Consider the following 22060-nt stretch of genomic DNA (forward strand, 5'->3'; position numbering starts at 1 on the left):
GACTGACCTGTGAGGCCTCGGGGTCCTTTCTCACCCTGGTCACCTAAAATAAAAATGGGGCAGGGGTGGGGGGGTGGAGGAAACAAGCGTCAGTCAGAAGCAAGGAAAAGAATCTCACCCAGTAAGAGGGACCCCGGGCTGCAGAACGGTTCCCACTGCACCTGTAAGCTGCTGTCAGCTGAATGTTGGCAAGAACTCAGCATTAACAAAGCCCAAAAGGCACACTAGGTAGATCTCTTCCGGGTCAGGGCCCACCCACAAACTGACCCAGGCCCTGCTGTCACACCAGTGGGTGCTGTGGGCAAGAGGGGGACCACACTAGAGGGGAGAAGCCTCAGTGCTCATCGATGCCACCCCGAGGGCCACCCCGAGCATTGTGACGCTGGTACTGTTTCTCCTCTTTGTGCCTCAGTTTCCCTGAGAGGTTCGACTAGAATCTCAGATCCCTCCCAGCCCCAGGGTCCAGGAGCCAAGTCATATGGGTTTTTGGACACCAGGACAGGGGTCACATCTGGGTTCCCAGGAGTCGGCAGGGTGTGGTGTTGTCCGGGCAGCAGCAGGAGAAGCATACCTTTGGGTCCTGGTGGTCCCATAGGTCCTTTGTCACCTGAAAAGGAAATGGACACCTTAGTGTAAAGAGCCTTGGTAGGGACGACCAACAAGGGGCAGAGTCTGTGTCTGAAGACAGGCTCCTCCGCAGTCCTGACTGCCCCTTCCCCTGATGCACCTGCTGGCCTGCACAGGCTGTTGGCATATCCACCAGACCCTGTCCCCCCAGACCTCCTCCTTTTTTTTTTGGCCGTACCACATAGCATGTGGGATCTTAGATCTCTGACCAGGGTTTGACCCGTGCCCCCTGCGTTGGAAGCATGGAGTCTTAACCACTGGACCGCCAGGGAAGTCCCCCAGACCTCCTTCTTAAGTGAGTGGCGTCTACAAGGTGATGTCCCCTCCCTCTAACCCCTTCCCCCAGCTTACCTCTGATGCCAGGGAGTCCCACTTCACCTCGGAGCCCTTGGCGACCTACAGAGCCTGCACACAGAGGAAACCACATGGGTGGATGAGTGTCCCCAGCTCTGGAAGGGATGGACATGCACACGGCACACACACACACAACACGTACACACCTATTTGGCACACAAATGTACACACACACACACATAGGCACACACACTCCCTGGAGTAAAAGTCAAGGGCTGCTGTTCACAGACTCCTCCCCATGTCCCTGCTACATCGTCCTGGTGCAGGTTCCTTGTCCCTGAGATTACCAGGCCCGGGGATGAGGACCCCTCATGGGACCCTGGCAGAGACGTTGGCCTGCATCACAGAGTGGGCTGCAGCTCAAGACTTCCAGGACAGCGGGACAAGCTCCGGCCCACAGGGGACCAGGTGAGGCAGGCGCTTTGCTCAGATCAAGGCAGTCTGGGAGCTGCCTGCTGCTGAAGCTGCTGGAGGGCCTCGTGCCCCAAGTCAGGTCAGAACAGATCTCAGGGGACCCATCGGTACCAGCCTCAGCCACAGGGGACACACGTGCAGATGTGAGTTTTGTGTCTCTTAGAGACTCTCTTTATAATTGCTTCATTTGCTTAAAAATGTTTGTTTCTCCATTTAACATCCCTCTCTTTTCCCCAGAAATAGCGTCTATTTATGAGAAGAAGGCTACTGACCTGGGGGACCCTGTGGGCCAGGAAGACCGCTAGAACCTGAGGAGGACAACACGACAACGATGATCAGATGGGTCGGGTACAGGCCAGGGACACTGACCCCATGGTGAGTGGCAGGTGGAAGGAGTGGGGCACGCACCCCCAGGTGAGGGCTGTGTGTGCACACCAGGACCCCAGAGCCAGTGGGTCCAGGAGTGATCCCAGTGCAAAGTCCTCCTTAGGCAGGAAGCTATAGCTGCTGGGATCAAGAGACCCTTTGCTCCTTCCCGGTCAAACATTTGAGCTGGGGTAGGGGCAGGGGCAGGGAGGAGAGTGGACCAGATGGGCGTCACACAGTGAGAAGGCCCCATTTGCCTGGCTTGTCCAGACATATTGCTCTCAAACGTTTGCATCTCGGCCCTAGCCAGCAAGAAAATTGTCTGACTTCTGATTTCCAGATCCATCCCCCCACTTAGGGGCCACATAATAGGGCCATCAAAGAGAGATGGAAACGTGACTCCCAAATACACCACAGAGCCAAAAATACAGCCCCAATCCTGATGCCCAGGGATTTCTTTGTGGGGGGACCCTCTGTGGGCCCGTCGACCCCACACAGGCCTGGGACCATGGGTTAGGACCATCTGGGATCCCAGCGCCTGGATCTCTGAGATCCATCCTGGTTGTGGCAAACTTGGGTACCGTCTGGGTACCTGGCTTACCTTTGGGACCCACAGAACCTGGGACACCAGGTGGGCCTTGAATGCCCGGTTGACCAGCATCCCCTGGGGAGAAATAAGCACTTTGAGAGGGTACCCCCAGTTTGGTTGCCCACCCAGCCCAGTGGTGTCATTTGCAGGGTGGAGGGAACACTTCCCACCCTGCCAGTGGTCTCTGATCCACTGGGGTCTCCATGAGGCCAAGAATCAGCAAAACACCTTCAGTTTCTACCTCCAGAGTCTTTATATTCCATGAAGTCTGGCACCCAGTAGGTGCTCAATAAATATTTGTTGCCTGGTTGAGTAATATTTTTAAGAGTGAAGCTAAAAATAAAGCTTCTTGCTCACGACCTTTTGGCCTTGAGAGGATTTCTGGTGTCTGTGCTTCATTTCCCCTGATGAAAGCAGGCTCACGGTTAAGTATCTAATGCAACATCTTCCCAGCTCCCTCCAGGGCTGGGCTGGTGTCTGAAGCTTTCCCCGCCTCCTTCCAGCCATGAGAGGCTCCATGGCAGGCACCCCACTCTGTCTTCCGTCAGGCCCTGCCCTGAGCTCTCCACCTCAGCCCTGTCTCGTCCCTACCCCCTCCCAGGAAGATCATTTCTCCCTGTGACCATGTTCTGTGGACTCAGACTGCAGGGGTCTTAGCCCCAGGCTTGAACGCACAGCACAGCCCACGCCCCCTCATTAGACCACAGTCTCTTCAGGGCCCAGCACAGCCCCTGGCTCAAGGCAGGTGCTCAGCTAATGCTAGTAAAAGACAGAGGGAGGGAGAACGATGTAAGAAGGAAGTGTGGATGCAGCTAACCCTCCTGGTGAAGGAATCACCTCTTACCTCTGTCTCCTTTCTCTCCAAACCCAGGAGGCCCTGGTTCACCGCGAGGCCCCATGGGGCCTTCTCGCCCTCTCTGGCCCATGGGTCCCTCCATGCCAGGCTCTCCTAAAGACAGGAATGTCCATCTCAGTTAGGGCCGCGAAGGACGCCCCAGGCAGCACCTCGCTGGCGGGACACCTGCCTGGAGCGTCCACACCCAACTCCCTACCTCTCTTTCTCTCCTGTAGCCCAGACTCAAAGCAGAAGCCAGAGAGTTTGAAAAGGCAAGTGAATCGTGTCCCATTTCTGCCCCAACCTGCCCTGCAAATGGCTTCTCTACTCACTGGGAGTAAAAGCTGACCCCTCGCGAGGCCTCCAGGGTCCCTCTCGACTCTCTGCCTTCTTAGTGGGCTCCAGCACCCGCCCGCATTCCTCCTGTTCCCTCCCAACCTCCTGGACCCATGGGCACACGCTTGCCCCAGGGCGTGTAGCTGCTCCCTCTGCCTAGAGGGTTCCCCCAGATCTCCTCAGGCCTGGCTCTCGCCCCACTTTCACTTCTTTCCTCAAATGTCACCTTCTCAGCAAGGCCTTCCCTGCCGGCCCTATTTTCAATTACCCCTCAGTCCTCCCAACGCTCCACTGGGCTCTGTGTTCCCGTTTCACGAGCCACTTCCTCCCTCCATGTACTTCACTCATTTATCATGTCTATTTATCTCCACCCAAAAGTAGGCAGGGGTTTTGTTTAGTTCACCACGTCTCCCCAGCACCTAAAACAGGGTCTGACACACAGCAGGCACTTAACGAACATTTACTGAATGAATGAATGAATGAATGAGGGAATAAGTGAACAGAAAAGCGGTTCTCACCCACGCTGCCTTTTTGTCCCTTCGGTCCCTCCAGACCTTGGTGGCCCAAGGGCCCAGGGATACCTGTGGACACACAAGAATAGCTCAGCCCTGCTTTCCTCCCAAACCCCAGGATCAAGGACTGGGCAGCCTGCAACCTCAGCAGAACCATCAGAGGCTACGCACCTGGAGTCCCAGGGAAGCCTCGATCTCCTGTGGGAACAGAGAGAAAAAAGTCAGCCAGAGAACTCAGGCAGGTCACCTAAGGAGCCACCAGTGGAATTCAGGTGGGATCGCCAAATTTAGCAAGTAAAAAAATGGGACTCTCAGCTAAGTTTGAATTGCAGGAAAACATTGAATAAACTTTTACTTATAGTGACAAGCGATTTAGTGTTTATATGTAATTCACATTTGACTGGGCATCCTATATTACAGTCAGGAGGGGTGTGGGACCTGCAAGCTGGAGCCTTGAGGAAGGGGGGCTGAGGCGGTGACCCAGGATGTGCGTGTCGGGGCAGGGAATCCTGAAATTGAGGGCCACCAAGTGGAGGAACCCCAATTCCTGCATCGGGATCCCCTGGGAAGGAGAGAGGGATGACCCTGTCATTCCCAATAGTGATTCTCAGAATGGTCTGTGCAGCCCTGGCTTCAGAACCACCCGGGGTTGATCCAGGCCACAGGGTCACGGCCCCACCCACACCTGCTCCTCAGAGGCTCTGGGAGTAGAGCCCAGAATCTTCCAGCAATTCCCACATACCCCGAATCTTGAGAATCCCACTCAGCTAGATCGAGGGGCACTTCTGTGGTCACTGGGACTGGAAAGATCTTCCTGCCACCCCTAGGCCTGTCCCAGTGAGTGTCAGACCACTTTTCTGAGGACATGTATCAGTTTCCTACAGCGACACTGTGCCACCCAAGTTAGCAGGTGACTGTCCCCCAGCTAACCAACACTGAGGGGCACCTTTTCCTGTGACTATGTCCTGTCTCCCTGCCAGACGCCCCTACTTCCCCTGAAGGCAGGTGGTGTTGCTCCTACTGAATTCCCCCGCTCCAGGTGCTCCATTCCTGACTGGTGGCTTTTATTCCCAGCCTACCTGGGCCAAAACCCCTGAGAGCAGGCTTCTCACCTGGATCGGTGATTCCTGACCTGGTTCATCAGAATTAACCTGGGGGGAGGGGGTCCGTCCCCAGAGCATCTGATTCCTGGCAGGGCCCAGGAATCTGTATTTCTCAAAATCTCCCCAGGGTTTGTGCAGTAGCAGGCCCTCAGGCTGCCCTTTGCAGCTGGGGGAGATGCAGGCCCTGGATGCAGGCCTCCTCAGGGTCCCTGGCGTGGGAATCCCTGAGAAGGGGCCAGCGCCACCATGCTGCCCCAGAGATGTAGCCTGGCTCTGCCGTGAAGCCCCCGGGTCCCAAAAGCCCGAGGGTGTGAGGCTGCTCTGCAATTCCCGGTCCTACCACAAGGGGAGATGGCCAGGGGAGCGGGAGGTGCGTTTTCTGACACTTGCTGATCGCTTCAAACTGTCAACCCTCGCTAATATTTAAGGTAAAGTTTTCCAGGTTTTGTTTACCTTTAGGGCCTTGACTTCCCATGTCACCTAAAATCAGAAAGACATGAAAACTGTGAGATGGGGTGAGAACCCAAGGGCCATTCTCTCCTAGTATCTTAAGGCCAGCTGACAGCGTGTAAATGGCATTTCAAGGTGCGCTGGCGTGTGGTGTAGCTTCCTTGCGGTGTCCGTCTGCGTCTCTCGGGCACCTCACTCGGCCTCTCTTAGATGATGCCTTAGTTCCCTTCTCATTCTAAGATATTCTGACTGTAGAGCCAATTCTCAACCCTCCCAACAGATTCTGTAAGATCTTTCCACTGCTCATCCTTCAATTTGCGAAAAAGAGAAGTTTTCCGATCCTCCCAGAAAACCCAGCTCCAAGTGCAGGAAATGAGAGCAGGGAAAGGGCTCCATCCACTGTGATACCTTTAGGGCCAGGGTTTCCTCGGAGATTTCCTACAAGAGACAGCAAAGCCTGAGTTAGCCGCACATCTTCTGTGTCACACACACATACACACATGCACACACACATTTGAAGGGGATCACTGTGGTACAGTAGGAAGAAACAGAGGCTAGGACTAGCAATCTGATTCTAAAGTGTGCAGGTTGTGTGATCTTGATCATGGGCAATTCTCCCCAGGTCTGAGTTTTACTAGCTGTAAAACAGGATAGCAATACGGGTCCTCCCTCCCTCCCTCCCTCCCAGGGCTGTCAAGAGGGCTGAATGAGGGGAGCTTGAGAGTGCCCTAAATGGGTACCACGCCACATACAGGAGCCGGGACCGGGAGCCACTGGCCCTTTGCCTTGCGATGTGCTCACCGTTTTCCTGTTCTGCCATCAGCTTGCCCCTCATGAATTGCCATAGGTCTTCCTGACTGTAGCCGTCAAGCCCAGATTTGCCGACACCTTCTCCCAGCCTCGGCGCGACACCCTGCACGGAGTCCTGGCTGGTCCTCTCCATCTTCTTGTTGTAAAGGAACATGCTGCTCCTGCCCTTCTCCAGCTCGTCCACACGTGCTTTCAGGTTCCTCACTTCCTCGGCTGAAATGGACACACGGAGGCAGTGTCAGCACAGGGGCCCCTGAGCCAGTGCCTTCCAAGCTTCCAGGGGAGCCTGAAAAGGGGGCTCTGGAGTCCGTGGCAGCTTCTTCATGCCATGGGGACATTTTTTTGGCATATTTTGGGGGAGACAGTCTGTCGTGGCTACCAGCAGGATAAGCTACTCAAATTCGGAACCGAGCCTTGAAGACGCCTGGCCATCATCTGAGATGGTCACAAAGCTGGCCCTCTCTCCCAGGGAGCTGGTGTGAGGGCCAACAGAACGTGGAAAGTAAAAAGGCTATGAAAGGCCTGGCCTGATTGTCAAGGGCGTCCAGGTGCTTAGAGCAGGATGCCACGGGGTTGGGGCCCGGGGCCAGGACTGAGGAGCTGCCTTAGAGTCCCAGCTCAGCCACGGAGCAGCTATGGGACCTTGGCCAGATGCCTCCTGGAGGCCCAGTTTTCTCATCTGCAGTAACATGGGGTCTGCACCCATGATCTCGGGGCCCTTGGCCCCTGACGCTTGGGACATTCACTGATTCTTGCCCTTCGGAACAGGCAGCGGGGCTGCCATCACCACATACCCAGAGCGATGAGGCCAAAGAGCAGCCCCAGGAGCAGCAGCCAGGTGAGGAGCAGGCCCAGCAGCCACTTCCACCAGCTGCAGCAGGAGCCGCAGGGGCACCAGGCTGGCGCTGCCCCCCACGAGCCCTTGCCGCCTCCACCGGAGACCCCACTGCCGGCGCCCCTGCCGCTGCTACTGCCGCCCCCACGGTGGCGGTTGTAGCCGTAGAAGTCTGTGGAAGAGAGGGCAAGGGTAAGGTGAATGCAGGCAGCTCTTGCCCTCTTCCCTCCAAATTCTCCAACTTTTGGTGCCTTCCTGTGGGCCTGAGTGAATGTGAGTGGGGCTTTCAGGTTCCTGAGTGGCTCCTGGAAAAAACACAGGGCTGTGGCTGGCGAAGAGTGGAGGTCTGACAATCCTGGCCTTGAGCTGTGTGACCCAGAGAAAGTCACTTAAGCTCTCTGTTTCATTTTTTATAAAATAGAGTTCAAAGCTGACCCTTCTTCATGAGATGGATGTTGAATGAAATGAGATAAGGCACGTAGAGTAATTAGCAGAGGATGTAGCAGTTACAACCAGGCTTAAAACTCTTGGTTATGAACGTGGATCTGCTACAACCTCCTGCATTTTATTGTGCCCAAAGCTGAATAATTCTCATCTTCATGTCTCAGTTCACATGGCTCTTTCCTTGTAATCCCCACAGTGCCTAGAACTACACTCAGCTCTTAAGGGGTGGTCAGGAAGCTTTTTATTTTTATTTATTTTTTAGTTTCAGTGAAAGCGTTTTTAGTTTTTAGTATCTAAAATGGGCTGACACCCCTTGATCTGCTTCTCTCACAGATTATGGGAGCAAGTGAGGAAAGTGTAAACGACTGGAGAAGTGCGTGGCCTTAGTGTCACCTTGCAGCCCGTGTGGGTGGGGGGAGGGGAGTGGTTTGTAAGACACGACAGTAGCCTTGCTGTGCTGCTCCTGCCATGTTGGCAGACTCTGCAGCTAAGGGCAGACAATGGGCACCCAGCAGGGGCAGTGTGGCCCGTGAGCACATCTCCTGAGCTAAGCTCCTTCAGCAGCCCTGCTCCAGCCCCCAGCCAGCCCCTCTCCCGCCCTCCACCCCGCTCCCACTGAAGGCTTTTGGGGAAGATCTGTAGAGTTGGGGGGCTCGTGCACGCCCTGGCTCCAGGCTAGGGGGCCGTTATCTATTCCATTCACCATAACCAGCCCTTTCTGCTCCAGTCACTGCAGGGCCCAGGTCTTACTCACCTGCAGAGGCGGCCTTGCCCTTTGCGGACACGGTCTTCACGTCTCCTGAAATACAAACACCGAGAACACATGTTTTGACTGAGCCTTTCAACTGCAGGAGCCCAGTCCAGTCCAGCCTGTGCGTGGACTTGGGACAGGGCTTGAAGTAGATGTGCCCCCAGGGACCTTGTGGAACAGCCACGTGCATGTGCAGGAACATCTATTAACTAAGTCCTCACAGATCTCATATTTGCAACAATCACATTGTTGAAGACATGGCTTGGCAAACAAGTCACAGTGGGAAAAAGCACAGTGTCATAACCTTCTTGTGACTTTCAACCTCTAAAGCCCGAGACATTCTTTGGAGGACCGTGTTAGGAATGACCATGGCATTCAAATAATAAATGTGCCTGTGAGAAATGACTCTTGATTTCTTGGTTACAAGACTGCACACAGGTTCCTAACCTGGGGTGGAGGGAACAGAAAGGCAAAGACGGGCTTGGAGGAGGGCTGATCATGAGTCCTGGATGCTATCTGACCACTGAGTTTGTGGGCATGTGTGGAATTTTCTGGGAAAACTTGTTTATAGCTTTCATCAGATTCTGAAAAGGATCTTTGGGCTCCAAACCCCACCTCCACCCCTAAAATGTAAGGAACTGCTAACTTAGAAGACTTGGCTTCCAACCTTGAGAGGATTATAACTGATGTCATTTGCATTTTTAAAAAAATGTTCTGTGACTTAACTTTTCTCTTCCTTTACTGACCTCCTTAAAATCAGTGATTTGGAGAGATTCACAGGAAGCAGAGCAGTGAAGAAATGTGGTTATCCAAGACAGAATCCAGGTATTTGGGAAGAAAAATAATAAAGGTAGCAAGTGCTTTGGAAAGCCTTTTTCTATTAGCTCTGAAAATTATGGAGGACAAGTAAGGTGAGAAAAAATACCACTGTGGACTTTAGATGGACCATGAGAAGAGTTTGCTTCTATAATTAGCACCTGTGAATCAACAGGGGAGCTTGTTAAAATGCAGCCTCCGACACAGCAGGTCTGGGCTAGGGCCCAGGATTCTGCATTTCTAACGCGCTCCCAGGTCTCACAGATGCTGCTGGTCCAGGACCACACGCAGAGTGCTGAGGTCTTGGGAGACAAATGAATGACAGATGGATTGGCCGGAGTCAAAGTGGACAGCAATCAGATTTGCTCTTACCATTAGCTTCTGACATTAGGTAGGTGTCAGTGGTGCATGCAGCTTGCTTTTCCTTTTTTAGGGTGTCCTCTGAAAAAGAAGCTATGCACACAACCCACGATGACCCCGGATATTGTCTCCCCGCTCCCGCCACCCCACATCCTTTCCCGCTTGTGGAGGTAGAAGCTAGCCTGGTAGGAAGAGGGCCTGCTTTCCCGGGGTTAATCCCCCCAGTCTGGGCCTGTGGTTAGGAGACTTATTATTGCCCAAAGACACTCTGGGAGCTCTTTGTTGGAATTTCCCTGACTTGTCTGCATTCAAGGCAGACCCTGGGACACCCTATTTGTCAGCCATTTTCCATTTGAATGGGATGACTGTGGTTTCATCATTCAAATGTCCCAAACCATCTTGCTAGGACATTTGTCTACGCTGTTTGTCCTTCTTCCAAAACCCAGGTCTCGTGGGCTCCCACGTACTTGCAGTGACACTGGCGGGGGAGGCGGTGAAGACCTTCCCGCTGTCCTTGGTCATGATCAGCAGCTCCATCTCCTTCTTGGCAGGTGTGTTGTCTTTCTCCAGGATCAGGAATTTACAGTCCTTGTGCAAGGGGTCATTGTTCTGGACACTTGTGGTGCTGGCTGGAGAGGAAAGAAGTGGGTGAGGAGGACGGAAAATGTGGAGGGAGAGGAAGAGGGAAGAAATGACCAGAAGAAGGAGAAGAGGAAGAGAAGGAGTGTGGAGGAAAAGAAAGGGTTAGTGGGTGTGTCAGAGGGTCTCCTGCTCTTGCTCTCCATGGTTACTAAGAAGCATCTTGGGGACCAGAGACACCCTCCCCTGCCTAGCTGGGCCTGGCCATCAGGAGGTCAGGTCAATGTCAGAAGTGCTGGGGGCTGAAGGGCTGCCCTCCACCTGAACATTACAGGGTCTTCAGTGAATGGTCAAAAGTTGCTGTGTCAGGCAGGCCTTTCTTTAATCAACTGGGTGGGTTCATTTCTAACTGCAGGTCTCAAGTGTTTGCAGCCTGGGGGCGCTTTTCCTGACCACTCCGTCCAGCATACACACAGGCCTGTCTCTACCACCCCATTATGTCAGCCCTTCAATTATGTGTCATTTACTGTGACTATCTTGTATACTTTTTCCACTTGTTTGTTATCTGCCTCCTCCACTGGAACTGTCAGCCTGGTGAGGGCAGGAATCTAGCCTCCTTGCCTATGTCTGTAATCCGGGAACTCAGAACACGGTCTCACACAAAGCAGGTGAATGAGTTGTTGAATGGAGGGAAACGCACCAGAATCAGAGCAACGGAAGAGATGGACACATGACTCGTGGCAGCCTAAGTTGATAGATTCCACGGGAAGTAGGGAGGGTGCAGCAGCTTCTGGGGGGCGCCCTGGCCCTTGTGATGGGTAACCAGTAACCAGGCCAGGGGCTTCCAGCAAGGGTGGGGGCTGGGGTGTGAGTGCCTGACCCTGCGCAGGTGTGGAGCTTCCTGGCCCCCTGGGACAGGAAGGCCAAGGTAAGGTAAGGGGCATACCCCCCTGCCCACTCCTGAAAACAACCAAGAGGCCCGTGGGGTGAGTCCCATTTGCAGACCTCAGACCACCAATGGGTTATGTCCCCTCCTGCCATGTGTCACTCAGAAGCAGCTCTTCCTGTGGGCCAGCCTGCCCCCAGCAGCTGGGGACAGCACTCACCTGTGGAGGTGGACACCCCAGTGCTCACAACGGCAGGGCTCTGGGGCATGTTTCTCTTCACACCATATGCTGCAAGAGAGGAACCTATGAATGAGCAGAGCCAGCATAGGAGGGCAGCTCCACACTGGGTGGAAGCAGCCTGACCCACCCTGGCCGACAGGCAGCCTCCCCAGGTGAGAGGAAGATATTGGGTTGGCCACAAAGTTCATTCGGGTTTTCGGTAGCATCCTGGACGAACTTTTGGCCAACCCGATAATAATGAACAGAATAATAATGAATAATAGAATCAACTTTCTCCCACCTTGGGGGCAGCAGTGAGTTTAGATGAAAACGTCTATGATATAATCCCCATCCTTGGAGGACCATTCCAAAGGCCACCTCCCCCGTGAAGTCCTCCCAGACCCTCCCACATTTCCTTCCCTTCTGAATTCCTTCAGCTAACACCTGCTCTGCACAGCTTGATTCATGCTCTCTAACAGGATCCCCCAGATGTTTCATGTGTCTTAGACTTTCTGCTCCAACTTAACGGTAAGCAAGTTGAGTTCAAAGGCGGAGGCTCACACCTTTTCTGTCCCCCACCCCACCGGGTGCACTATAAAGTCAGCCAGATGATTGACTTGCAGTGACAGTGGGCTGTCAAGGGCAGCAGTGAGACATGGGGATATACAGGAGACACCGCCAGCACAGGCTCCCACTCATGTCTGAGCCAGCACATGATTCAGGTTGGCATCTCTGGGTCGAGGTGTGGAGGGTTGTTTCTTTGGTGGGAAAGGTCGATTGATTTTTAGGGACATTTTTGCCCCTCTAATTCCCTTCTTGAAAAGGGCTATTGTGAGTTATAGCTGCAAAGAGGCGTTATTTCCCATCCCCTAGGCTCCAAACCCCAGTTACGGACCTGTGGAGGTGGTGGTCATGCCATGGGACGGGGTGGGTGAACTGGGGGCCAGATTGTTCTGCATGCCAAACACTGTGAGAGGAATTGAGGACAGGTGAGTGCAGGTACATAGATGAGGCCCCCCCAGGTTAAGGCAGCCAGTCCCAGGAGCTCCCCAAACCATTTTCACAAGTAATGCCTTTGCATATGACAGAGATCCCTGACATTCTCAGTTCCCACACTCTCACTGACACGGCGATTTTTTTTAATACCCCACCTCCCTACCCCAGGCAAAAGTTACTAAGCTCCATTTATTGAGTAGTTAGGTTCACACAACTTAATAGCGGTAGTTCACATAGGGTCTGTTGCTGTATGCCTCAAAAATTTAAAATATCCCAGGGGTTCCCTTCCCTGCAGGACCCTTGGGTGCCGTGGTGTACAGTGTGGGAACTGTGGATACAGACACAGTGGAGGCTAAGAAGCACTGACTGGGCAGGACCCTTGTTTTCCTCCTTTCTTTTCTTGGCTCAAACACACAAAACTCCCCTCGCCCCCATTACGATTTCAAAGGCTGGTTATTTGTTTGTTTTTAACAATGTGCAGAAGCTCATTCCTCCCCAGGTAACAGCTTCTCTTATTCCATCCTGTCTAGAGTTTGGGGCACAAGATCATGGATCCAACATCAGCCTGCCCTCCTCAGTCAGGACTTTGCAAAGTATTGATTGAATAGCAAGGGAAGGAGGAACAAAGCATGAAGCTGGTGTCTTCTGGGCTTGTGGGACTCTAGTCAATTGGAGGTGTTAAAATCAGAAGGCAAGAATACCAGCCATCACCGTATTTATTAGTCATGATATCACAGAGGGGAGGCAGATTGCTTTAACAAAAGATGTGGGCGGATCACTTATTTACGTATAGGCTATTACGATGTATGTGGAACTAGAGTGAACACATACTTCTTTAAAATGATCCTATGTTTGCCTTGGACGTTAAGCAGTAACATTATTGAGCTGCCAAGGAACTGCGATATTTATAAAAAGATGTGAAGTTAAGCTCTTTCTAAATTAACAATGCTTTCCACCTGAAAATGTCCTGAGCTCTGCCTCACTTGGCCCCTTTATTTCCATCTCTCCACCTCTCCCATTAAGTAAGGGGACCAGAGCAGAATAAGCACGTAAGTGTGGTCTCCGGCGCCCTCCGCCTTAGCCCTTTCCCTCCGGGACTGAGCCGTGTCTCCTATGGAGGGCAGGCTCTGTGCCTTCTAACGCAGCTCCTTGGCTGCTGGTTCCACGTTGCCATGGGCGTGGAGGAAGTCCTCATGCTCTCAGTCAGGAAGAACATCCTCCCTACAAACCATTCCATTGTCCTCACTAGGCAAGAGCATCCCTGTTTGTTTCAAGCTGGCAAGCACCGACCTGAGGAGCTGGTGCTGATTCCAGGCTGCAGAGCTGGGGAGCTGGAAGCCATGTTGTTTGGAACTCCAAAGACTGTGGGGGAAGAGGAAGGCTGGTGAGAGGACGTCCACACAGAACAGGGGCAAAGAAGCACAGGAAGAAAGGCCAGCACTGCATTGTGTTACATTTCTGTTTTTAGGAAAAACCTGGGCTCTTGCTTTGCAGTACGGAACCAACCATTAGTCTGTGGTGTGCCTTGGGTCATAACAGCCAATGGGCGGTCACAGGTCGGTGGGGTTTGAGTGGGCATCAGTTCCAGCCAAGCCCCTCTTGTTAGTGACCATTTTACAGAGAAGGCACTTTAAGCCCAGAGAAGTTAAATGACCTCTTAAGGTCACACAATTAATCCACATGGAGTGAAACCAGGTTCCTTACATTTGTTTTCATGTTCTTTCCCATTACATTTTTTTTTTTTTTTTGGATACACTGTACCATGTAGTCCTTTCCATAGGGGACCCACCAGAGGAAATGCCATAGAAGTTGAATTGAAGTTCCAGTGGAAAAATCTTGGGATGCTTGGCCACAGAAAGCCCCTCTAAGAAGCCTTGGGGATGGCAAGTGCCGGAGGGGTCATTCAGCTCCATCATAAGGCGTGGAGGGCTTAGCACTGGGAGGGGATGTGCACTGCAAGCCACGTACCTGATCCTGCAGAATAGGCATTGGTGTTGAGGAGGGATGAGCTCTGGGCTGTGATGTTGTTGTGATAGGTGCCCATGGAGGACCCTGCTGGCAGTGTGGAGGACCACATGTGGGAGGGAAGGTTGGCATCCAGGATGGTTGTGTCATAGGTGCCGGACACTGGAAACAGACATGCCCGACCACACCCCAGTGAGAGACAAACCCCCTCTATACTGGGGGGATCCAGTGGGCTTGGTTTGCCAGGACTTGCCTGGTTTTAGCCTTGAAGATCCCATGCCCTGGCAACCCCCTCAGTCTGAGGTGAACTGGGACAGTTGGTCATCTCACTTCTGTTTGAAATCTCAGAGCTGGTGAAAAACCTGACCTCTTGGGTTAGAAATTCTTGTTGGCTCTTGGTGAAATCTGAGGTAGGTAAGTTTTGCTCTGTGGTCCACCCATTTCTCCTGCTAAGCCCCCTTTGCCACCCCCTTGTGCACTGTCCCCACCAACGGTCTCTCTCTCCCTCTGTTGCTGACTCCACCTTCCAAGATGCCATGAACCTGTGACTCCCTTACAGTAGAATTCCAGGCAGACAGCAGCACAGGTAGGGAAGCCCTCCGTCCCAAGGCCACGCCACACGGGTGGCAGCCTTCTCCGGTTGAACCCTCCTTAAACATTCCCATGTGCCAACCAGACCCAAGGGGTACTCTGCCCCCAAGAGGGGCTATGGGTACTTCTTCAAATCTGAAGTCAGTTCTGCCTATTTCTTATCTGAGAGGGAGTTAGCCACTCAGGTCACAAAGTACCCTGAGGTTTTGGTTTTATACTGAACAACACAAGCTCACTATCTCAAGATGGTTTTTCTTCAGTAGTGAATGAGAGGAAAGCTTCACCTCATAGCAGAACTGGCTTCTTTCCTCATCTCCCTCCAGAGACCTTGCCCTTGGTAGGCACGTGATATATGAATGCTGAACTACACTCATCCTGCTTGACTCCCCCCAGAGGCCCTCACATCCAAACGGGCAGTGGCCGTGTCCATCCCGCTCACTGTCTTTCCTCAGTGCCCGGTGCTTGGCATATAATAAATGTTCATTGGATGAATGAGTGAATGATAGAAAACACTGCAACTTTCCCCAATAGTCTTCATTCAGGGAACCTGGCCAACACATTCCCAGGACATGTCAAGAATCTCCTGGGAGAGAATCTCTAGGCTCTAGAGCCGGACTATAGCCAGCACATAGAATGGTTGACCAGACGGGGGTGAGAAGGGTGCAGCCCACATTTTCACGCTGCAGGAAGAGCAATGCTCAGGGTTTTGTGAAGTCTCTGCCATGGCCTGAAAGCCCTGCCCGGACACATCTGCCACCTTGTTCCCTTCCTTCCGCAGCAGATCGGGGCTGTGGGGCTTACCTGACTGGGAGCTGGCTGTCACCAGTTTGGTCTCCACGGTGCCTTTCTTGGGGATGGGGAGCGTGTGAGAGGAATTCCGGGTGGGGCTCACGCTTGCCGATCGGCTTCCCTTGAGCAAACGCTTGACGTCATCCAATTCCGTCCCTGTAAAGGAATCCTCCGCTTTTTCATCAGGCCCAGGATTCCTTCCTGAGCCCAAGTGCAGTGGGAGGAACATTCGCGGCACGCTGAACACTAAGGAGGATGAAGCATCCGCCTCACCCGCCGGGACATTTTTGGGTAGCCTTATAATTTTTGCCTTTTGTCAATTTATAGCACCGATTAACCTGGTGTTTTGTAATATTAGTGGCCGCATAAATACAGTGCCTCTACAAGGAGGTCAAAGTTCTCAGTACATATTTCCTAATGAGACCTCATCAGACAGCACAGGGAAGATTCTGTGGCTGGAAGACACTGTCATCCTGGAACATTTACACCCAGGACAGTTGGAGCACCAGACCCCTTGAAACAAATGCTTCAGCAGTGGTCTCATTCCGGGTACAGGATGCCTCAGGTGTTGGGTCCCTGACCTTGTATGCTCTGTAGTGTCAAAAGGAATTTGTGGCCCATAACTCTTAAATATTACACTGCTTTCCTGTGGGTTAATTGCAAGCCCCTCTGGCTGATATAATCTGTAGCGAGGTGATTCAGTGGAGTGAGCACCCCGTGCCTCCCGAGGTGGCAAACAGAGGGGAGGGAGGCGTCGCGCAAGGGCAACGCACAGGACATCTTCAGACGACATTGCTGGAGGACTGCCCAGGCAGCCCCTCTCCCGAGAGCTCCATCCTTTGTGCTCAGCACCCCGAGCCTGGAAGGACTCAGGTGAGACAGCATCAGGCCTGGAGTCCAGCCCAGGCCCTGAGCTCTTTGGGCAAGTCCCAGGCTCTAATTGCTGAGCCACTCGACCCAGATCTCTCTCCTCCTAGTCTTTGTACTTGGCTCTCACCCATTTGGGCTCATTTCAAAATGGCAAACAACAGGAGTCCAACACAGTCAACAGACAGAGACCGGGAAATCCTTGACATTTGAGATAAAGTTCAGACTCTCACACTCTGCTTCTGAGCCTTCTCTAAGCTTCACCAGTCCCACTGCGTCCCCTCCTGCTCTTTGTCCTTCAGCTGCACCGAACCTTCCTCCCGTGTCTCTGCCCTCTCATCTCGCTGAGTCTAGCTGACCCACCGTTCAGTCTCCCTTCAAGTGACTGACTAGCCCGGGGAGACTCCTGTGGCCCCCACTCCCTCAGCTCCCTGAGCTGTCATGGTTGGTAGTTTTATTGTCTCCCCTTAGTCTGTGAACTGTGAAGCATCAGGAACCATGACTGACTCAGAGCTCCTCACCCCCCGCACCCAGCCCGGAGTCCCCATCAGAGAAGGCCTTAGACATGTCACTTATGATGGAGTGACTGCACACACACGCGCACACGTGCACACACACACAGCAGTAGCCCTGGATTCCTGGATCCTTCCCAAGACCTGAGCACTTACATCGGGTAGATGGGGATGAACTCTGCAGTCGAACTCGGATCTCGCTCTCTGTACAGGGGAGAGATGGAGAAGCTGTGAATGAAGGAGCTTGGTTCACAGTGCCTGACACTGAGCTCTGAGCGGCAGATTATCTTTGGGCTGCTCTGCAATCTGTGTCCTGGGAACAGAAAAGCTAGGTGTGCCCAGGAAGAGTGCTTAGAAAGAGGCGTCTTCTCTCCACCCCCCAGCCTGCCCACAGCTAACCTCCCAGGCGCCTGGAGCAGAAACGCCAGGCTGAGCCCCGAGACTCCATCACGATCGGCAATGACCAGCCCCTTTCACAGGGCCCTCTCCACAATAGCAAGACAATTTAAAGCCTGTAGTGTTTCCTTAGCCATTCTGGCCTCTTTAGGGCAGAAAGTGGGTGATTTAACATTATGAGCTTCAGGTGGAGTATGGGCCTCTATCGGACTATCAGCCTGAAGTTGTAGGTGGTCGGTATGTGCCTAACTTTCCAGTTACCAATACAACCAGGCCCTGGGAAGTTTAGACTGGTCATTGAGAACTCCCGGGGCCTGTGAAGAATTCTACCTTCCATATAGCCCTCACACGCTCCTTGCCACCCTCACCGGATATATCAAGGCCAGCTTTCTCCAGGACACATTCCCTCCTAGGGCCTTATCTACAGGCAGTTGTGGAGAGTGCAAAACTCTCAGGGAGCCCTTTGTCCCCTGGAACGATGAAAAAGAAGGGCTTGTGCTCACTTTTTGCTGCACAAAGGCAATTACAGCACATCTTGTTAAAGTCACCCAGGAGGCCGGGTGCGAAACCAGATGTGACGCCAGCACCTTCAGACAACCCACAGCAGAGTACGAACCACTCCGTGTACTTGCTAGGTCGCTGTCAAAATCTACCCTTCCCACCCTCGTGGAGCCAGCGGAAGACGCCCAGATGCTACAGGCTCCTTAGAAGCCGTGACTTATTCATTCTTTACACCTCACATTTCCTGGCTCACAGCTGGACACACGTTAGCAGCTCAGAAAATACTGGTTGAATGAACTGAACTGAATCCAGCAACAGAGCTCACCTCGTGTTTGGCTCCGTCCTCTGGTTGAAGAAGACGCTGAGAAACAAAGGAAAGTAATATTAGGCACATGTAAGAGGTGGCATGCTATATATTTGTGACATGGAGGAAGACCTATTTGGGTGGGAGGTGGAGGTTGTTTTCATAGTGCGTTTATATCCAGATAGAAGCCTTAATGTATGGTGGGTGCTTAGTAGTTCATGCCCACATAGCCAAGGGGCAGAGCAAGTTTTGTAAGCCTCGGTGCATTTAGGGTGTTAAGTTAGCAAATGAATGTGAAGTTGGCTCACACTTAGTGTTCACTAAGGAAATTGTTTGGGAGCATGATGCATTCGGACTGGCTGACCACACTGATCAACTGTATCGAAAGACTGCCAGGTCTCTCCCTTTCCAGGTCTTTTGTTAGAGACTGCCTTCATTTTCCCACTGTATGCAAATAAATGCATGAAATTATAATCACTGTAAAATCAATGATCATATCACAAATTCATATGCACAGTGAGAACCCAAGAATGTGGACTAAAGATTTAAAGTCATGTGAAGATACAGCCTAGGGTTTCATTTGGTTAAAATGTGTCCCTTTGAGACTGCTTTGGAGGAGGTGTTGGGATGTTTGACATCTGCGCATTCTAAGCCCTGCTCCCCTTTGCTGGGAGGTCTCTGTGGGTCCTGTGGAAGGAAAAATCCTATGACTGTTGCCTGGCCTGAGGGCTTATCTGTCCAAGCCTGAGCCTTGTATGAATAACTTGCCATTTCACGAGCAAAGACTTATGACAGCAAACTAATGTGGCTGACCGTCCCCTTAAGATGCTTCAGGATAAAGAGCAGGGAAGAGGGGTCAGCAGAGGTCAAACTCCTCGAGAAGAATCCACTTAACTCATGATGCTCCCCCTCCATCCCCGCCAGGCACGTTTGACCATTTCTACAGAAAATAAGGATAGGACATACCAAATTCCTTCCGAGGGTACTCAGGGGAAGAGTTGCCGCTGGAGCTCCCTGGAGAGAGGAAAAAACACTTAGTACAAATGGCCCCTTAGGCCCAAACGGCTTCCCAGAGACTGGGTCCTTTCTGAAGCTCTGCAGCCTGGGTGTTCAGCACCAGATTTAAACAGGATTCGCCCAATGGATGTGCTTGCGGCACTCCCTTCTGGTCACCGATCTACTGTGGTGGGGCAAGGTTTGAGCAAAGGAGAGCAGGAAGTTTTCGTTTCCTTTCTGTTTTCACGTCCTCGACTGCATTGGCCCTATGCAGTGCTGACACCAGCGAACCGGCTCTGATCAAATGAACGTGCTGTCAGCACCAGGGGTTCTCTGACTCCATGCAGCTCGTCCCGGATGTGGGCCTTGTGAGATGAAGAGACAAGCCCACATGCCGGCAGAGCAGCAGGAAGCACTGTGGTGACCCCATCCACCTGGCCTAGGTTTGGGGCTCTCCCTACATCTGGCAGCCGTGGGTCAAAATCATTTACTGGGGTACCCATCCTTAATCCTGCTTCTCTATCATTGGTACCCATATCCATTCACTCTTAGACCCATCTGCCGCCTGGCTTGTCTATTTTTCACTAAAATGTTTCTTCAGATCACCAGGAACTCCAGTAACCTTAGGAGCAGGACCCAGATGTCTTCCTCTCGCCTTCTCCTTCTTAGTCATGAGTGCTCTCCCTCCCTCCCTCTCTCCCTCTCTCCCTCTCTCCCTCTCTCTGACTTCAGTGGCATCGCCATTGACTCCTCCTTCTTTCTGTGATCTGGCTGTTCTTTCTCCATCTTCCCCCAACTTTATCTTTCTATGCTCCCTTCTGCTTTTTTTTTTTTTTTTTTTTTTTTTTGCGGTACGTGGGCCTCTCACTGCTGTGGCCTCTCCCGTTGTGGAGCACAGGCTCTGGACGCACAGGCTCAGGGGCCACAGCTCACGGGCCCAGCCGCTCGGCGGCATGTGGGATCTTCCCGGACCGGGGCACGAACCCGTGTCCCCTGCATTGGCAGGCGGACTCCCAACCACTGCGCCACCAGGGAAACCCCCCTTCTGCTTTTAAACTCTTTCCTTGGCCAACTCCTTCAGTTTTCCAACCTCTACTAACAACTCCTTGTGAAAAACCCCAAACCGGGTGTCTTGCCTTGACTTCTCCCCTTAGTGCAAGTCCTATGTGTCCCACTGCCTGCATGGTACCCCCACCAGAAAGCTGTGGCAGCAGCTCTACTTTAGGACAAAATAACTGAACTCATCCACTGGGAGGCCTCCCCCTGGCCTCCCTGCTTCAGTTCTTGGCACCACCATGAACCCAACCACCTGTGTCTGAAATCTCAGTGGACACACTGACTCCTTTTTCTCCCTTCCCCCCAAAATTGAATAATTAACAAGCCTGTCAATTCCAGCTCTGCAACACCTTTCACTCCAGGTCCTCCTGTCAGCTCCCATTGCTACAACCGCAGTCCCGGCCAAGGTTCTCCTCCCCGGACTACTGATCACCTCCTAACTTGTCACCGTGTTCAGCCTCTTCCCGCCCTATTCGTCCTGAGCATGGCAACCAGAGTTCTAGTCCTGGACCACAGACATGATGGACGCCTTTGCTCAGAAATCTCTGTGGCTCCTCACTGTGTGCAGAATAAACCCCAAACGTCTTGGCCTAGCACCGAATCTGAGTCTTTCCATCTCTCTTCACACAAGTACCACTGCTGCTCGTACCTGAGCCCTGGACTCCCGTCTTCGCTGTGCTGCTGTTCCTGCAGCCTGGAAGAGCCCAGCTCTCCATCGGGTAAAGGCCTTACACATCATGAAGGCTCAGCTCAGATGCCACCTCCCACATAGACTCTTCCCTGAAGACCCATCTGGAAATGATAACCCCCTTCTACTTTACATTATAGCTTATCTGTCATCTTAACTTGTCTATTAGAGTCTAGGCCCTTTGAAGACAAGATCCAGGTCTGATTCATTTAAGCCTCCATCAAGGCATTCTGCACAGCATTAAACGCCTGGTACATATCTGATAAAATACCAGTTGAAAAAGTGACTAAATGGATAAATGAATAAATGAGGGGTCGATAAATCAACAAAATCCCCAAGAAACCTGAGTCCATAAAAGAACCGAAACAAGAGTGGAAAGAAAGGTGGGAAGGCCCAGGTGAAGACAGGTGGCTGAGGCTTCAGTCTTCAAAGGATGAGAGAAGTTACTGAGGGAAGAGAGTAGCTCTCTCTTAAAGTCTGTGGGACCGGTACCTTCGTATGTTCCATGGCGGGTGACGTGCGTTTTTCTCTCAAAGGTCGAGCCTGGTGAGTTGGGCAGAGTGGAGGCCAACTCACCAGGGGCCCTCCTGTAACTGGAGGTAGAGGCATTGCCTCGTGTGCTCCCACCTACAAGAGGGGAAAAAGCACAGACCGTCAGAGCACTTCACAGATTGACATACGGTTCCACTAAGTGCACGCAGACTGCTCCTAATAAAGGAGGCCCTGTGGAGGGGCCAGAGGACTTCAGGAGAGCACGTCCGAAGGGATCCACCCCTCAGCATTCCCGTGGCTGCTCAGAGATGGGAGATGGAATTATTGCTACTGGAAGGTAGGGAGGTCCTTTATGTCTGTGGCCAAAGTGCACGGAAATGGAGAAGCGGGATGTTTCTTGAGGACCTGGCCTGAAATCGTAGAGCACTGCTGGGTGGACTAGAATACAACCCCACGTGGAAGTATTCCTCGAGAGGTAAGGGCAGGCGCTGCACTTGGTCAGCCCAGCTGTTTGCCTGTCTTGGGTCTTTTCTTTAGTGTCATTCCAAGATTTTAAAAATGGCTTCAGCAGTAGTGTGTGTGTGTGTGTGTGTGTGTGTGTGTGTGTGTGTGTGTGTGTG

At 52.5% G+C, this 22060-nt stretch overlaps 1 protein-coding gene across 2 annotated transcripts in view; it reads right to left on the minus strand.

The window, feature by feature from the left end:
- COL17A1 (collagen type XVII alpha 1 chain) overlaps positions 1-22060 on the minus strand; it is a 51911-nt gene that overhangs the window by 17715 nt on the left and 12136 nt on the right. Inside the window, exons 5-28 of one of the 2 annotated variants that reach the window (XM_027112519.1) lie at positions 21441-21575; positions 19175-19222; positions 18230-18265; positions 17164-17211; positions 15641-15784; positions 14252-14410; positions 13574-13645; positions 12183-12254; positions 11288-11356; positions 10070-10231; positions 9615-9695; positions 8430-8474; positions 7191-7403; positions 6388-6609; positions 5995-6024; positions 5590-5616; positions 4205-4231; positions 4040-4102; positions 3195-3299; positions 2363-2425; positions 1668-1703; positions 979-1032; positions 572-607; positions 8-43 (exon numbers count right to left, since the gene is read on the minus strand). In XM_027112519.1, coding sequence (XP_026968320.1) covers positions 8-43; positions 572-607; positions 979-1032; positions 1668-1703; positions 2363-2425; positions 3195-3299; positions 4040-4102; positions 4205-4231; positions 5590-5616; positions 5995-6024; positions 6388-6609; positions 7191-7403; positions 8430-8474; positions 9615-9695; positions 10070-10231; positions 11288-11356; positions 12183-12254; positions 13574-13645; positions 14252-14410; positions 15641-15784; positions 17164-17211; positions 18230-18265; positions 19175-19222; positions 21441-21575 — 1983 coding nt within the window. The remainder of the gene's footprint in view (positions 1-7; positions 44-571; positions 608-978; positions 1033-1667; positions 1704-2362; positions 2426-3194; positions 3300-4039; positions 4103-4204; positions 4232-5589; positions 5617-5994; positions 6025-6387; positions 6610-7190; positions 7404-8429; positions 8475-9614; positions 9696-10069; positions 10232-11287; positions 11357-12182; positions 12255-13573; positions 13646-14251; positions 14411-15640; positions 15785-17163; positions 17212-18229; positions 18266-19174; positions 19223-21440; positions 21576-22060) is intronic. The other variant, XM_027112520.1, reaches the window with a different exon arrangement.

Source organism: Aethalodelphis obliquidens, unplaced genomic scaffold (genome assembly GCF_003676395.1).
Source record: "Aethalodelphis obliquidens isolate GAN/ISIS:26980383/991018 unplaced genomic scaffold, ASM367639v1 scaffold11, whole genome shotgun sequence".
NCBI lineage: Eukaryota > Metazoa > Chordata > Mammalia > Artiodactyla > Delphinidae > Aethalodelphis > Aethalodelphis obliquidens.